Genomic DNA, 17,628 nt, shown 5'->3' with positions numbered 1-17,628 from the left:
CGAGCTTACAAAATAATTCAAGAGAAACAATTATATTATCTAAATACTCTTGGTTAGTCTTTGTTATGTTACTAAAATTATGGTCTTCAAAAAATTGTTTTAAAAAGTGATGCTACACTCATAGTATTTTTCAACTTTACTATGAATTCTCTTGGTCTTGTATTATGGGACAAAGAGGGTAGGTTGTCACTTTCTAAAAACATGAAGCATATAGAATCTTACTAGTAGAATCTTATCTCTTTTATGCTTTTAAGTGAATAACTATGTACATTATCATTCTTTAGTTTTGTCTATATAATGAGTGAAGAGTAATAAGTGTTACATAGAACTATATAGTATAATTAGTAACATAAGAAGAGGGAGAGAGAGATAGAGAGAGAGAGAGAGAGAGAGAGAGAGAAGAAAAATGGGAAGAGGAAGAGTAGTGTTGGAGAGAATAGAGAATAAGATCAATAGGCAAGTAACATTCTCAAAGAGAAGAAGTGGATTGTTGAAGAAAGCCTTTGAGCTTTGTGTTCTATGTGATGCTGAAGTAGCACTTATCATTTTTTCAAGCCGTGGCAAGCTTTTTCAATATAGTAGCACTGAGTATTTTTCTTAATTTCCTTTTCTTTAATTTCTCATTTTGTTCATTTATTTTTCCTCTCAAAATATAGGATCTATATCCCTTAATTTAGTGCTACTTTAGGGTGCAAAATACAGGATCCCTTTTTTTCTCCCTCTAAATCTAAATTTCTCATAGGTGCTACACCATGAACCAACTATAAAAGGGATCTTATAGGCTTAGATAATCAATCAATTAGGTTTATGCCTCTTCTAAAAAAAAAAGATTTAAGCCATTATGGATCTTCTTTCTTCTCATTGTAACAAATCTTTGTTGAAAAATTTAATTGCAGAATCATCTTACATGATTGTCAATGTGAGTTGGTTATAAAGTAAAGTGTAGTCATGTTTTCTGGAATTTGTGAGGGATAAGAACATTATTTATGTTGCAATGAAGCTAACATCCAATTCAGTAAAATGACGCATACATAAAACAAATGGTTTTCTAAGAAATTTGCATATTAAACAAGTGCATATTAAACAAGAAGTCAAGAACTATAAACAAGAAGTCAAGAAGAACTATAAACAAGAAGTCAAGAACTATTTTTTTTAAAAGCAATGATTTGTTGGGGAGTCCAGAGCGCCGGAAGTGGCGAAGTGGAGATGGGCTAAACATCCAGGACCCTTTTTTAAAAGCAATGATTTGTTGGGGAGTCCAGAGCGCCGGAAGTGGCGAAGTGGAGATGGGCTAAACATCCAGGACCCCTAAAAGAAAGACTTAGACACCACGTCTCCACCCAAAACCTTAAGGCATCATCAGATATATGGGTGGGTCATCTCTCTTATATATTGAACGTTTCCTCCATTCCTAGTCGATGTGGGACATAATCACTCACACTTGAATCCCAACAAAGTCCCTTTCAAGTGTGAATCACCCACATCACTAGCCTAATCCACACTAAGATCCCACTCTCGCTCCCCCATTGAGCCTAACCAGGGCTTTGATACCAGTTGTTGGGGAGTCTGGGGAGCGTTAGGAGCAGCAATGGGCTAAACGTCCAAGACCCATAAGAGACTTAGACAACACATCTCTACCCAAAACCTTAAGACATCAGGTATATGGGTCCCCTATCTTGCATATTTAACGTTTCCTCCATTCCTATTCGACTTGGGATATAATCACTCCACTTCATACCCAAAGTAATTAACTCCAAAATCCAAATTCATATCATTGATTATTTTCACAAAAATTTGTTTAATTAATTGTTTATATATATATATATATATATATATATATATATATATATTACAATATTTAAACATTTTATTTTATACAACATTGATCTAATTATTAGTTAACTAATAGTTTTTTTTTTTAAATGTGATCAGTATAAACAAAATCATTGAAAGGTATCGGCAATGCCGTTACAACAAGCCACAAGCTGGCAATTCATTAGGACATAATGAATCTCAGGTTTTCCAATTTTTCCTTCTTGACTAATTTATTGTTCCTATATTATTATTATTTTTGCTAGTGCCCTATATTATCTTTTAAAAATAAGATAATTATTTTAACTAATTTATTGTTCCTTGCAGAATTTATACCAGGACTATTTAAAATTAAAGGAAAAATATGAGTCTCTCGACCGCAAGCAGAGGTAACTGATCAAATATACTTCAAATACCTTGTACTTCGTTGCTTTTTCCTAAAAAAAATGGTAAGAAAACATTCATCACTTTTATAGTCACCCTGAAATTGGAATGAAATTAATAATTGCGAAAAATGGTTTAAGAAAAAGAAAAAGAAAAAATAATAATTAGGAAAGTTACATTGATGTAACGCCCAATTTGAAAGTGTCTAGAATATTCAAATGTGCGCTAAAACTGATATTGGATACATTAATTATACAATACAGAAATCGACATCGAGTCGAGAGTTTACATGCAACGACATTCCAAAGTTTCTATGTTACATCGTTACACCAAAGTTTGCCAAACGAAGTGTAAATACAAAGTTTGTAACAGCACATCTCATAATATAATATATGCATCTCTAATCCACACCAAGATGGCTCCATGAAAACACGATCAATCCAAGACTTTTTCTTTACCTTTTCCTCGTGAAACCTGTGAACCTGAACAAATAAGGAGTTGGATGAGACATAATGCCTCAGTGAGTTCTTCTAGCCCTAGGCTAGTGATAACCTTGGGGAAAACCTACGGTTACCACGTGCCTAAAATAGAACATGCCGATTGATTATACGTGTGTGGTCATATTTGCCTAGACGGATGTGCATACTAAATCCGTCTTAGATCTTCTTAACTTGTTAAAGGCTTTGCTATCATCATACATGCCATGGCGATCGAGGGATCCTAGAACCGCTTTGCTAAGAATACGTTAACGCATCAAAACCTAAACATGAAATAATCATGGCACGAACCTATACCGGACGAGTAGGGTAACCTAAGATCGTCTACGACATAATATTCTTTCCTTGTTCTATTCCAATAATTGCTCATAGCTAGCATCATAACATAAACATTATCATGCATGGTCATATTCATTTTATCATTATGTTAGCGTTGATCAACAAATATTATCTTGATTCATTTTTACGGAGAGCCCCGGGTGGAGTAACCCCGAGAACAATCCCATACATGACCGACGAAACCTAATTAGGGTACATCAGACTCCCTCAGTGTCGTGCAGGTCCCTTGCGGCTTGAACCATTCCCCTTGGAGAACTTCTCGTATCCCCCTGGCGTGGATAACAAGAAACACGAACACCTACATCTTGTAATAGTCTTGTTCATATGCATACATGAAAGGTTAAACTATTCAAGTTAATTCCTTAACTTCGGATCCTTGATCGATCCTTTGGGTAAGTTACATACATATTCTTGGGCGTAGAAAATATTCTTCGCAACTTAACATACTTAAACGTTCAAGACTAACATATAATTCTCGACTACTGAGTCGAGGCTCTAGTTCATTCCCTTTTTCCGCTAGGTTCATGCTTGCTACCCAATCAGAACTTGATATATCTCTCACATTCCATGCTTTACTATACCATCGAATTCTTGCTTCAATAATCATGAAATCATTTTAAAACCTATGCCTTGGGGTCTTGTTATAAAGTGTTTACCAATGTAAAAGAATGCATGAACGAAAACCGATCCAAAGGACGACAAATGAGATGAGACGAGCAAAGCAATGCACTGGGCACTGTTTCACTCGCCTCGCGAGTGAACTTACTCGCAATGGCGAGTTACAACTCGCAGTGGCGAGCTTGGGGGCGAGTAAACACCCCGCTCTGCCATCCTGCTCGCCTCGCGAGCTCCTTGCTCGTTGTGGCGAGTTGATGCAGGTCAGCACCTGCACAAAACATGTTTTTGATGCAAAATCTTCAAAACCAAGTGACCCAAGGCATGTGGTAACTCTAGTATTCATATAAAACCTGTAAAACAGTCATAGCACAAGTATTTTGCAAGTATAGTAAGTTTGGCATGAAAAGAGTGAATCATATTTATGTACATAAACCCTAGAAATATATAATCATCTCACAAGCATAATCATAACTTCCCAAAGGTGGGATCTAACTAGGAACTCACCTTATACAAACTGAAAGGAAGCTCTAAACCTCTATGGCTTCACACCACCACTTAGCAAGGAAAAGCTCTAGGTAAAGAATCCAAGTTTTAGAAGTTTGCTTCAAGACTTTCTAGCCAAACTTCCTTAGTTCTAACCAACTCTTGCTTGATTCTAATAGAAGAAAGATTGAATGAAGATTGAGTGTAGAGAGGAAAGGAGGGGACCGATTTTCTAGTGGGAAGGGAAAGCAAAGTTTTCTTCCAACCCTAGTGAGAGAAAGTGATATGCATAAAGGAAAAATGTTGGCCCTAACCCACATAAATATCTTCTCCACATGAAATACCGTGAATACCCCTTGCCTTAAACATGCGTAATTTATCGTTTTCAGATATTACGTCAGTTCCTAATATGCAGGATATTACATTCTACCCCCCTTAAAAAAATTTCGTCCTCGAAATTTAGAATATACCTAAAAACAAATCCGGATAGTGGTTTAACATCTCTGATTCAAGTTCCCAAGTAGCTTCACCATCTGGCGACCCCTTCCAAACTACCTTCACTATAGGGATCTCTTTGTTCCTGAGAGACTTGGCGTCAAGGTCTACTATTCTTTCTGGTTCCGACAGAAACATCAAAGTTGATCTTAACTCAATAAAGTCTAGTTCAACCGGCTGAAAAGGATCTGGAATATACTTCTTCAATTGAGATACATGAAACACATCATGTAAGCCCGACATAGCTGGAGGTAAGGCTAACTGATAAGCCACTAGTCTGATACGCCTAAGTATTAGAAATGGTCCTATATACCTAGGACACAATTTCTTGGTTCTGAAGACACCTCTCAAACCCAATTTAGGTGTAACTTTCAGGAATATGTGATCACCTTCTTCAAATTCTAAAGGTCTTTGCCTCTTGTCTGCATAACTTTTCTGACGACTCTGAGTTGTTCTCATCTTCTCTTGTATTGACTTAATCTTCAAAGTCGTTTCTTGAATGATCTCTGGTCCAATAATACTCTTATCTCCAACCTCGGCGCACCACAAAGGAGTCCTACACTTCCTACCATACAACGCTTCGTAAGGTGCCATTCCAATACTCGAATGGTAGCTATTATTGTAGGAAAATTCTATCAATGGTAAGTGATGATTCCAACTTCCACCATCTTCTAGAACACATGCACGCAACATACTTCTAAAGTCTGAATAGTTCTCTCTGACTGACCATCGGTCTGCGGATGATGAGACGTGCTTAACTTCAAACGAGTTCCTAAAGCTTTTTGAAAAGCTTTCCAAAAGTGTGAGGTGAAGATTGGATCTCTATCTGATACTATACTCACTGGTACACCATGTAACTTAACTATCTCAGAGATAAACAATTCCGCATACTGCGATGTTTTGTAGGTAGACTTAACCGGTAAGAAATGAGCTAACTTGGTTAATCTATCTACAATCACCCAAATTGCATCGTGACCTTTCTGAGTACGGGGTAAACCTCCTACAAAATCCATAGTAATATGCTCCCATTTCCATTGAGGAATCTCTAATGGTTAAAGCATACCAGCTGGCCTCTGATGTTCTATTTTAACTTGTTGACATATAATGTACCTTGCTACAAATTCAGCAATATCTGTTTTCATGCCAGGCCACCAGTACTCCTTCTTTAAATCTTGGTAGCACCAGGATGAATTGAGAAACTACTCTTATGCGCTTCTTCCAAAATCAATCTTCTAAGCTCTTGATCATTTGGAACACATACTCTTCCTTCAAATAAAATCGCTCCATCCGAAGCCAAAGAGAATTCTGGGTGAACACTTCTTTTCTGAAGTTCTGAGTCAACATTCTGAGCTTGTATGATCTTTAACCGCAAATCACATGAGACTTCTAATCGGTGTAGCCAAATACCATCATCATCCTCCGTGACTTCAAGGTTAAGGTCTCGAACCTTCTCATACATATTACAAGTGTGCATCATAACTTCGGCTTGAGCTAAGGCCTTGCGACTCAAAGCATCTGCTACAACATTGGCCTTTCCTGGATGATATTTCAAATCAAAGTTGAAGTCTTTTAGATACTCCATCCAACGTCTTTGCCTCATATTCAAATCCCTCTGATCAAATAAGTACTTCAGGCTCTTGTGATCACTGAACAATTCAAATTGTGATCCATACAAATGATGCCTCCATATCTTCAAAATGAAAACTATGGCTGCCAATTCTAAGTCATGAGTGGGATAGTTTTCTTCATGCGTCTTGAGTTGTCTAGATGCATAAGCTATCACATTGTTTTCTTGCATAAGTACACCACCACCTTTTGATGAGGCATCATAAAACACAATGTATCTCTTCTCCGGGTCAGATATGGTTAAGACTGGGGCTTGAGTTAGCTTCTTCTTCAAAGTCCTGAAACTTTTCTCACATTCTTCATCCCACATGAAAGGTACATCTTTTCTTGTGAGTCGAGTTAAAGGTAAAGCGATCTGAGAAAACTTCATGATGAACCGTCTGTAGTAACCAGCTAATCCCAAAAAGCTATGAACTTTTGAAACATTCTTCGGTCTTGCCCAACTCTGAACATCTTCAACTTTCGATTGATCAACTGCCACACCTCCCTGAGAAATGACATGTCCCAAAAACTTGACTTCCGTCAGCCAAAACTCACATTTGCTGAACTTTGCATACAGTTGCTTTTCCCGAATAATATCCAACACTATCCTTAAATGATGAGCATGCTCTTGCGGATTCTTAGAATAAACCAGAATATCATCAATGAAGATAATAACGAATTGATCAAGATACGGCTGGAAAATACGATTCATATAATCCATGAAAACTGCTGGAGCATTAGTTACACCAAATGGCATAACTAAAAATTCATAATGTCCGCAACGCGTTCTGAAAGATGTTTTCGACACATCTGAAGATTTGATACGAATCTAGTGGTATCCTAGCCTGAGATCAATTTTCGAGAACACTGATGCCCCCTTAAGTTGATCAAGTAAATCATCAATCCTCGGCAAAGGATACTTGTTCTTGATGGTCACCTTATTCAGCTGACGATAATCAATGCACAACCTCATGCTGCCATCTTTCTTCTTGACTAACAAAACCGTTGCACCCCAATGAGATACACTAGGCCTGATGAAATGCTTCTGGATAAGCTCTTCCAGTTGAGATTTCAATTCTTTGAGTTCCAAGGGAGACATTCTGTAAGGTGCTACTGACACTGGTTCGGCTCCCGGAATCAGATCAATCGAAAACTCAATTTCTCTTTCCGGTGGCAAGCTTGTGATATCGGCAGGAAAAACATCCAAATACTCACTAACAATTGGAATGTCACTGGGGCTTATATCCGACTCTGAAGCCACAGTAAGCATGACACAGAAACCTTTGTCTCGAGCACAAATAAAATGGACCATCTGGTAAGTATGCTTAAGTAGTTCCGACAAGGCTACTCCTTCCACCGTATTACTAGTAGGCATGTAAATACTTTTCTCCGAACATCCTATATATACATGATTTGCTGACAACCAGTCCATGCCTAATATCACATCAAGCTGCTTCATAGGAAGACACACTAAATCTATATAGTACGTCTTGCTAGATATGGTGATGGGACAATTCTCACAAACATAATTCGCTACAATACCTCCGTCGGTGGCCGTAGTTACCATCATAGGAGGATTCAATAATGTAACAGATAACTGAAGGGCTTCAACACATTGAAAGGAAATAAAAGAACACGATGCACCACAATCAAACAAAACTCTAATAGGATTTTGGCCAAGGAAACACATACCGCCAATTAGATCTTCATTAGCCTGTGCCTTCTTTCCATCAAATGAATACACTCTACCTTTACTCATTGTGGTACCTACACCTTTGCCCTTGCTTCCTCTAGTTGGACAATCTGCCACATAATGCCCTGCCTGACCACATGCGAAACAATTGCCGGTGCCTACCCTGCATTCTCCCTGATGAGCCTTGCCACACTTCTTGCAAGTTAGATTAGTTCTAGGTGGCCCTGTGTGCTTCCCTCTCTGTGGAGAACCCTTGGGTTTCAGCTTCTTGTGATACTTGTCAACAAAGTTACTTTTATTCTTCCCACTTGCCCCAGAACCTTCTCTAGCTGCCTTATCAAAACCTCTTTCAGCCTCCAAACTGTTATGGATCATTTCATCAAAATTTGTCAACCTCTGTTGACTGACTACGGCGTAGATTTCACCTCTTAAAGCATGCCTATACTGATTGACTTTCCACATCTCATTGTCCGCATACTCATTATGAGTAGAGTAATGCGACAATTCCTCAAATCTCTTGGTAAACTCCGTCACTGACATATGGCCCTGCTTCAAGTGAAGGAATTCTTGTTTTTTCCTAACCTTGAATGACAAAGGAAGATACTTCTCTTTCATCACTTGCTTACAGTTCTCCCAGTTCACTGCTATTCCATTTGTCACCATTCTGCGCTGCACCTCGGAATTGATTAGTTGCATAAACCACCTTCTCTTCCGCGGTACAGTTAGCCATAAGGAAAATCTTTTCCATATGCTTGATCCATCTCTTAGCTTCAGGTGGCTCCCCGCTACCATCAAACTCTGGGGGATGGTTCCTGTAACACCGTACTTCTAATAAGAGGTAAAACGCGCGAATATACAAATATATTCTAGAAATAGATGTTACGTCTTCAACACAAAACAAAACATACATGTATAAATTATCAAGTTTCATAAACATAGCAGCGGAACATATATAATCATGTGAATAACATCTCCAAATCTCATGACAATAAATACATCTCTTAGATACAACAAAATCTCAACTCCAAATTACATATCAAAACAAAATCCAACATGCAAGTACTACCCTAGATCAGAGCCCTAATCTAGACACTTGCACTTAAAAACGAGGAACTCTGGTCCTCGGCAACATCAAGCACACAATCTAAGCACCCTGCACTCCATCTGCCCGTCCATACGGAAAGGCAGGTGATAAACCACTGAGGGTTAGCATTACATCATCATAATCCATATGAAAACATAGCACATATACAAACCATCCCTCCTAGAATACTAGCATCACATAATTATTATCCCCCATCACTTACATTTCAAGCTATCACATTATTAACATGGCATAGCAAGTATATCCAATCTCTAAACAAATTATCGACATAAGTTCATCAATTATCAATCAATGAAGGATTACTCACCTTATTCTTCACTTAGCATACTTAACTCAACAAGTACAATTCATCATTTTAAAGTTATAAGCAAGCAATCATCATTATCAAAGAAATCACCACATCTCATGTATATACATATACAATTCTCACCTCATCATTATTATCAAATTAATTATCATCAAATAGGTTCACCAAGTGTATAAGCACAAACAAGTAAGACATGCAATTAGAGTATGATTCAATTACTCACAACCATCAATAAAATCCACTAATGTACATATACACCAATCCACATAATCACAACATTCACCAAATTTCACCATTACACAAATTCACCAAGTCACATATTCAATTATGACACGACTCATCAATTAATCAAATGCATGCAATGTTCTAGACTATTCTAGATGCATGTGGTACCAAATCACCTCAAGGTCGTCACCTTCGATGCAACAAAAACATCGTAATCACCTCAATTGGATATAGAATCCGCCACCATCAGTCATGAATGCATGAACATATGACTCGACTCAATGCATATGTTCACACAAACAATAATCACCTCACCATCACCATCATTTTGCATACATGCATTCACCAACAAGATCGCCATCAATATTAGTATGTATGAATTCACCACCAACAATCAACATTTAACATGTTCAACAAACAACATAACATAAACGTGTTCATCACCATTCAATTAGTATATATGCATCGACAACAATTCACCACCACTTGACATATATACAATCACCAACCACATCAACAATTCAATCAACATATAGTTGTCACATATATACATTATCAATCATCTCCACATAAATCAACATATAGTTGCCACATTTCCACATAATTCCTTACAATCCAAATAAAGGAACAAATACAACATATGATCTAAAACAATATAATCATCACTCAACAACCATTCATACATCATCTCATAATCATATTAATCTATTCATAAAGGGTTCATAAGCAATTGGCTCTCAAAAATTATTTTCTACCAAGTTCGTCTCCAAAAATCACAACATTGAAATTAATTGAGTCATCTAACCAAAACCAAGTAATCAAGTTCCAATGCCTCAACTAAGCATACCTCTAGGCCACATATGAGTGCAGTAGAGGATAGCTTGGCGTTTCACCAGCCAATTACGACGAATTCATAAAAATCACAAAGTTCGTCTCCCTTTATCACTTTTCACAAAAATTCTCATTTTCTAAAATAAAACAAGTTAAAACTTGATGAAACCAATGACAACCATTTTTAGAAATCATATAAACAAGAGAAATGATATTTTGACAACCACTTTTCGACAACTTTTGGACAACTTTCTCTCTCATACTCACATGATGTTGTTATCCTCTCTCTTCCTTTTTCTCTCTGCATTGTTTTTGACCAATAAGAAGTGAGAAAAACAAGGTTGTCAACAAAGTTGTCATCAAATGGATGTCAAAATATCATTACTCTATAAACAATATACAACTTTAATCCCACTTCAAATTCCGGAGAAAAACGAATTTTCGGAAAAATCGACGTTTGGACCTTTTTTTAAAAGTTAGACGAATTTCACAAATTCAAGTCCAAACCAATTCAAATCATGTTCCAGTAGGATTAAAGGTAAAAACGGAGGTTAATTAAGTCAAAAGAAACCTTTTAGAAGTCTCGGATTGGTCCCCAGTGCACAAAACGAAGATTTAAAAATGGCAGAACTGGGAGCTGCACGCTTAAGCGTCCTCTGCACGCTTAAGCGTCCAACTTCCAGTAGCCTCTTGAAGTTGCTCGCTTGGAGCACGCTTTCTGCACACTGGTGAGCACGCTTAAGCGTCCTCTGCACGCTTAAGCGTCCTACCCAGAATTTCAAAAATCCAGTTTCGGGTTCCAACCCATTTTCATCCCAAAATCCAATTTTCAATCCCCCAATTCACCAAAACAAGTTCCAGAGAGTGTTTATGGGTTCTAATAGTTATAATTCATCTAAACAAACATGAATCATGCATTAGGAACAACAAATTGGCTCATTTCATCAAAATCATGAAATTTTCTCAAAACACCAACACAACCACAAATCTCTTCACAAATCCATAAACAACGATTCCAGTTACACCAATTCAATTCCAACAGTTCAACAATCATCAACAACAACTAATGAACACAAATTCATGCACAATTCAACACCACGACCTCATTTCTCATCAAATTTGCTCAAGAACACAAAGTACCCACAAATATACATTTCAACATGTTAATTCATATACTAACATACAATTATCATATAAATCATGTTCTCAAACATAACAACAACAATCATGCACGAATTTACAACAATTAGATTCAATTCATCAATTTCACAAAATGGGTAAAAAGAAAAAGTTATGAAATTATGAGTGAAGCCTAACCCTCTTACCTCTAGCACCGAGAATCTCTAACCAAAGCTTCAATTTAGCTCCTAGGTGATGAATTCCTCTTCTATCTCTAGCCTCCAACCCCTTTCTCTTGTTCTTCCTCTTCAAACCCTTATTTCTCTCTATCTTAATTGAAAATGAAATGAAATGTTGGTAAAGCCCCAATTTCACTACCAACTAGTGTTTATATAAACTCTACTCAATTGGGCTCAACTCACATTGTCTTAATGGGCCTAACCCATTTCTATTCTAACCCCAAAATGTTACTACTCACTTAACGATAAAATATAACACTAACGGTCACTTAATGGTAAACTAAATAATTACTCCACTCTCCAATACTTAGTAAAATAATAACTCTCACTAAGCACTAAAAAGAACCTTCCGCAAAAATTACAAAATTACCCCTGCTCTCAAAAATGACCAAGATGCCCCTTAGTCCAAAATGACTAAAATACCCTTCTAACACCGAATTTTACAATTCCCAACCAAAAATACACACAGAGGCAAATAATCACACAAGAGCACATATAACACAATTAAGAATAATAAAAATAAATCTAATCGAAAAATCGGGCTGTTACAGTTCCGGTTATATTCTCAGAAAGCTGGATTTCCCACCACTGGAGGCGGCGGATGCGGCTGATGCATTCCCGGACCTTGCTGCATAGTTGCAGCCCACTGCTGTTGGGACTGTGTGTTCTGTTGAATCTGTTGTTGCATCAAATGCATCACCTGTTGATTTTGTTGCATCATCTATGCCCATATCTGAGCATCAGGGTTAGCATTTTCCTCGACATTCGGATTAACTCTTGGCCGGCCTCGTCCCCTTCTCGCTCCAGACATTTTCGCTCTAACTGTCATATTTAAGTCAAAGTGATCAATTTCAACCAAATATAACAATGAGAACAAATATCCTAAACATAAAAGAACGACTACTTGGATTGTAATATTAATGACCCAAGGCACGATCTGGAACGACCTGCTCTGATACCAAATTGTAATGCTCAATTTGAAAGTGTCTAGAATATTCAAATGTGCGCTAAAACTGATATTGGATACATTAATTATACAATATAGAAATCGACATCGAGTCGAGAGTTTACATGCAACGACATTCCAAAGTTTCTATGTTACATCATTACACCAAAGTTTGCCAAACGAAGTGTAAATACAAAGTTTGTAACAACACATCTCATAATATAATATATGCATCTCTAATCCACACCAAGATGGATCCATGAAAACACGATCAATCCAAGACTTTTTCTTTACCTTTTCCTCGTGAAACCTGTGAACCTGAACAAATAAGGAGTTGGATGAGACATAATGCCTCAGTGAGTTCTTCTAGCCCTAGGCTAGTGATAACCTTGGCGAAAACCTACGGTTACCACGTGCCTAAAATACAACCTGCCGGTTGATTATACGTGTGTGGTCATATTTGCCTAGACGAATGTGCATACTAAATCCGTCTTACATCTTCTTAACTTGTTAAAGGCTTTGCTATCATCATACATGGAATGGCGGTCGAGGGATCCTAGAACCGCTTTGCTAAGAATACGTTAACGCATCAAAGCCTAAACATGAAATAATCATGGCAAGAACCTATACCGGACGAGTAGGGTAACCTAAGATCGTCTACGGCATAATATTCTTTCCTTGTTCTATTCCAATACTTGCTCATGGCTAGCATCATAACATAAACATAATCATGCATGGTCATATTCATTTTATCATTATGTTAGCGTTGATCAACAAATATTATCTTGATTCATTTTTACGGAGAGCCCCGGGTGGAGTAACCCCGAGAACAATCCCATACATGACCGACGAAACCTAATTTGGGTACATCGGACTCCCTTAGTGTCGTGAGGGTCCCTTGCGGCTTGAACCATTCCCCTTGGAGAACTTCTCGTATCCCCCTGGCGTGGATAACAAGAAACACGAACACCTACATCTTGTAATAGTCTTGTTCATATGCATACATGAAAGGTTAAACTATTCAAGTTAATTCCTTAACTTCGGATCCTTGATCGATCCTTTGGGTAAGTTACATACATATTCTTGGGCGTAGAAAATATTCTTCGCAACTTAACATACTTAAACGTTCAAGGCTAACATATAATTCTCAACTGCTGAGTTGAGGCTCTAGTTCATTCCCTTTTTCCGCTAGGAACATGCTTGCTACCCAATCAAAACTTGATATATCTCTCACATGCCATGCTTTACTATACCATCAAATTCTTGCTTCAATAATCATGAAAGCATTTTAAAACCTATGCCTTGGGGTCTTGTTATAAAGTGTTTACCAATGTAAAAGAATGCATGAACGAAAACCGATCCAAAGGACGACAAATGAGATGAGACGAGCAAAGCAATGCACTGGGCACTGTTTCACTCGCCTCGCGAGTGAACTTACTCGCAATGGCGAGTTACAACTCGCAGTGGCGAGCTTGGGGGCGAGTAAACACCCCGCTCTGCCATCCTGCTCGCCTCGCGAGCTCCTTGCTCGATGTGGCAAGTTGATGCAGGTCAGCACCGGCACAAAACATGTTTTTGAAGCAAAATCTTCAAAACCAAATGACCCAAGGCATGTGGTGACTCTAGTATTCATATAAAACCTGTAAAACAGTCATAGCACAAGTATTTTGCAAGTATAGTAAGCTTGGCATGAAAAGAGTGAATCATATTTATGTACATAAACCCTAGAAATATATAATCATCTCACAAGCATAATCATAACTTCCCAAAGGTGGGATCTAACTAGGAACTCACCTTATACAAACTGAAAGGAAACTCTAAACCTCTATGGCTTCACACCAACACTTAGCAAGGAAAAGCTCTAGGTAAAGAATCCAAGTTTGAGAAGTTTGCTTCAAGACTTTCTAGCCAAACTTCCTTAGTTCTAACCAACTCTTGCTTGATTCTACTAGAAGAAAGATTGAATGAAGATTGAGTGTAGAGAGGAAAGGAGGGGACCGATTTTCTAGTGAGAAGGGAGAGCAAAGTTTTCTTCCAACCCTAGTGAGAGAAAGTGATAAGCATAAAGGAAAAATGATGGCCCTAACCCACATAAATATCTTCTCCACGAGAAATACCATGAATACCCCTTGCCTTAAACGTGCGTAATTTATCGTTTTCAGATATTACATCAGTTCCTAATAAGCGGGATATTACAACTGACCTCGTCAAATCATTTTGTTCAAATTAATTTCAAATCAAACTAATATATACAAACTCCTATTATTAATTTTCTAAAAGAGAATTTGTCAAAAAAAAAATTTCTAAAAGAGAAACTCCTACTTTTTAAACATATGCTTACCATCATCATTGTTTTATTAACGAAATTAACACTCATGTCTCCTTAAAACTTTTTTTTTAGCTCAATAACTTCTGCACACAACTGCATAAATTAATCTGTATTTTTAAAGTTAAATTCAAATTCAAAACATCTACTTAAGCTGAAGAAGATATCTTACCATCTCATTCCCAAACCACTAAACTACTCCTCTAATATGTTCAAATGATATCATCTATATTATATATATATATATATATATATATATATATATATATATATATATATATATATATATTAGAAAAGGTGATCACAGTTTCATTTCAATTGAAAATAAGGGCAAAAGTATTGATTAACAATCATTTTACACTTGCAGTCATTGTGAGCTAAGCTCAGTTGGTTGGGACAATGCATAATATAATATATGTAAGGTTCGAGGTTCAAACCTCGACTACCACAAAAAAAAAATCATTTTACACTTGCAAGTTACATCTGCATAAGTATAATGACAATCCTTCCAAAAATCAAAGTATAATGACAAAATTATTTCAAAAGGGAAGAACAACTATAAATTGTATATTTTTTTTTTTTGGTTGTTTTGAAGGCATTTTCATGGGGAAGAACTTGAGCAACTTAGCATGAAAGAATTGCAAAGACTCGAGGAACAACTAGACTTAACCCTCACACAAGCTCGACAACAACAAGTATTGCCACTAAACATAAGTACCATCATATACATATTATACATCTTTTATTTTTTATTTGTGTTATAAAGTTATTATCACATACTAGAAAACCATTAAATTTTATTATTTTTCATTAAATTATTTATTTTTTATAGTATCTTCAACTACTTATTATCATCTACAAATTTCTTTATTTACAATAAATTATTATGAGAATATTGTCAAATCAATTATTAATACTTCAATTTTTTTGAAAAAGCAAATAAATAGGAAAAAAAATTTCTAAAAAACAACAATTGAAAAGAATTGAGAAAGTATTATACTTTTTTAAGTGCACTCTTTATTTTCTAGCATGATAATCATCTCGATCTTAATTTGCAGATGAAGAAGCTCATGGCACGAGCTGAGGAATTACGTGAAAAAGTATGTAATTATTTTTAAAAGGAAATGCTAACTTCTGTCCTTATGTCACATGTTTCTCGACCTGCTGGTCATTAATTTTCTTTGGCTGTATATGTTGTCAGGTGCATCACTTGGAGGAGGTTAACAAAACATTGGATCCCAAGGTTTTTCCTTTCAAAATTCATGTTACTAGCTATGCTTTTCATCTATTCAGAATTTGTTCTATCTAAGATCTAAAAATCTCTTTTACTCAATTGAATTTTTTTTAGGGTGAAAAAATGATAATACAAATCCTTATATATTTACTTGCACTTCTGATATTTACTTTGCAGGAAATAGATGAAACCTCAAACCTCGTTGTTGACAAAACAAGTCATATTCAATTGCAGGATATACATTAAGGTATAACTTTGAAAACATGTATGCTCTGTCTATTTTTGGCTCTTTTATTTTGAAACTAGCAAGTATCAACCTTCTCATTAGTACTGACATTAGATATAAGTAAAATTATTTCGCATAAACTATAAATTGTTGTGAGCTCATTTTAGAAATGATAAAGTAGAAATGGATACTTTGATAAGAATATAAAACACTTTGAAAGACACATGATATATCAGCAAGTGGTTAATAAGCTTCAGTTAAAAATATCATTTAAGAACTCGAGTTCCAAACCTGGCCGGCTCAATCATTGATTAGACTTGAATTACCTCTCGACCTAGCTAACATTAAATTTGTTGAATTTAGACTCAAAATTTGATGTTTTTGTTTCGGCAAAATCGTGGTACGATAATGTGACACGATTTGGCTCAACAGTTTGAAGGTTATGTTTATGCAAAAATCGTGGCGCGACATGCATAAATTGTGGCGTGATTTTAAATTAGGTTCAATATTGTGATGGGGTACGAGTTCAAATCGTAGCATGTATTGTCTGGATCAGAAACACTATATAAGCATTTTTTTGACCCATTTGTTGAGAGAGCTTGGAGAATCTCATTAAAAAAAATGAGCGAACTTATAGGCTAAGAGTTTGAGTGTCTTGGTTAGATTCTAGGGTTGGAAAACAATTGTAAACACATTAGATGAGTGAAATCATTGTGTCTCTTGATCATGGAAAGAGATCCGGGAAGAGGTTATACATTAGGATTATTCTTAGAGAGCTTGTTCAAGCTAATTTCATGCAAACCTTTAGTATTTCTCTAGAAATTAACTGTTTAATAGTGAAGTGGAGAGATCTTTCTCCTCTAGATGTAAGTCATTGTTGGGTCGAACTAGGTGAACAACGTTTGGTGTGTTTGTTTCTCTTCTCTCGTTTTCTTTTTCTTGTGGTTTGTGCTTTACACTTGGTTACTATATTAGATCTAGGTTTGTTGTTGTTGTTGTTGATGCTGCTGCTTGAGGCTACTTTAAAATTGGTTACTACTTCTTTTTACTCTGTACATCTAAATTTACTGATGTGAATTTTGATCTTCTAGTGCACAACAGAATTATCCAGCCCATTTTTTTTCTAGGAATGAAAGGGTTT

General features: G+C 36.5%; 1 protein-coding gene across 3 annotated transcripts in view; it reads left to right on the top strand.

Annotated features, from left to right (window-relative positions):
* The first annotated feature begins 322 nt into the window (after positions 1-322).
* Positions 323-17,628, top strand: part of LOC146916536 (MADS-box transcription factor 6-like) — a 38,341-nt gene continuing 21,035 nt past the window's right edge. For 2 of the 3 annotated variants that reach the window (XM_085718594.1, XM_085718595.1), the window contains exons 1-7: positions 323-588; positions 1,933-2,017; positions 2,140-2,201; positions 15,623-15,722; positions 16,086-16,127; positions 16,229-16,270; positions 16,439-16,508. In XM_085718594.1, coding sequence (XP_085574720.1) covers positions 407-588; positions 1,933-2,017; positions 2,140-2,201; positions 15,623-15,722; positions 16,086-16,127; positions 16,229-16,270; positions 16,439-16,507 — 582 coding nt within the window. In that variant the 5' untranslated portion in view covers positions 323-406 and the 3' untranslated portion in view covers position 16,508. The remainder of the gene's footprint in view (positions 589-1,932; positions 2,018-2,139; positions 2,202-15,622; positions 15,723-16,085; positions 16,128-16,228; positions 16,271-16,438; positions 16,509-17,628) is intronic. The other variant, XM_085718593.1, reaches the window with a different exon arrangement.

The sequence above is a fragment of the Medicago sativa genome, chromosome 6 (assembly GCF_051527215.1).
Source record: "Medicago sativa cultivar Bolivia chromosome 6, Bolivia_mono, whole genome shotgun sequence".
Classification (NCBI taxonomy): Eukaryota; Viridiplantae; Streptophyta; class Magnoliopsida; order Fabales; family Fabaceae; genus Medicago; species Medicago sativa.
This window is presented reverse-complemented; position numbering and strand designations above follow the sequence as displayed.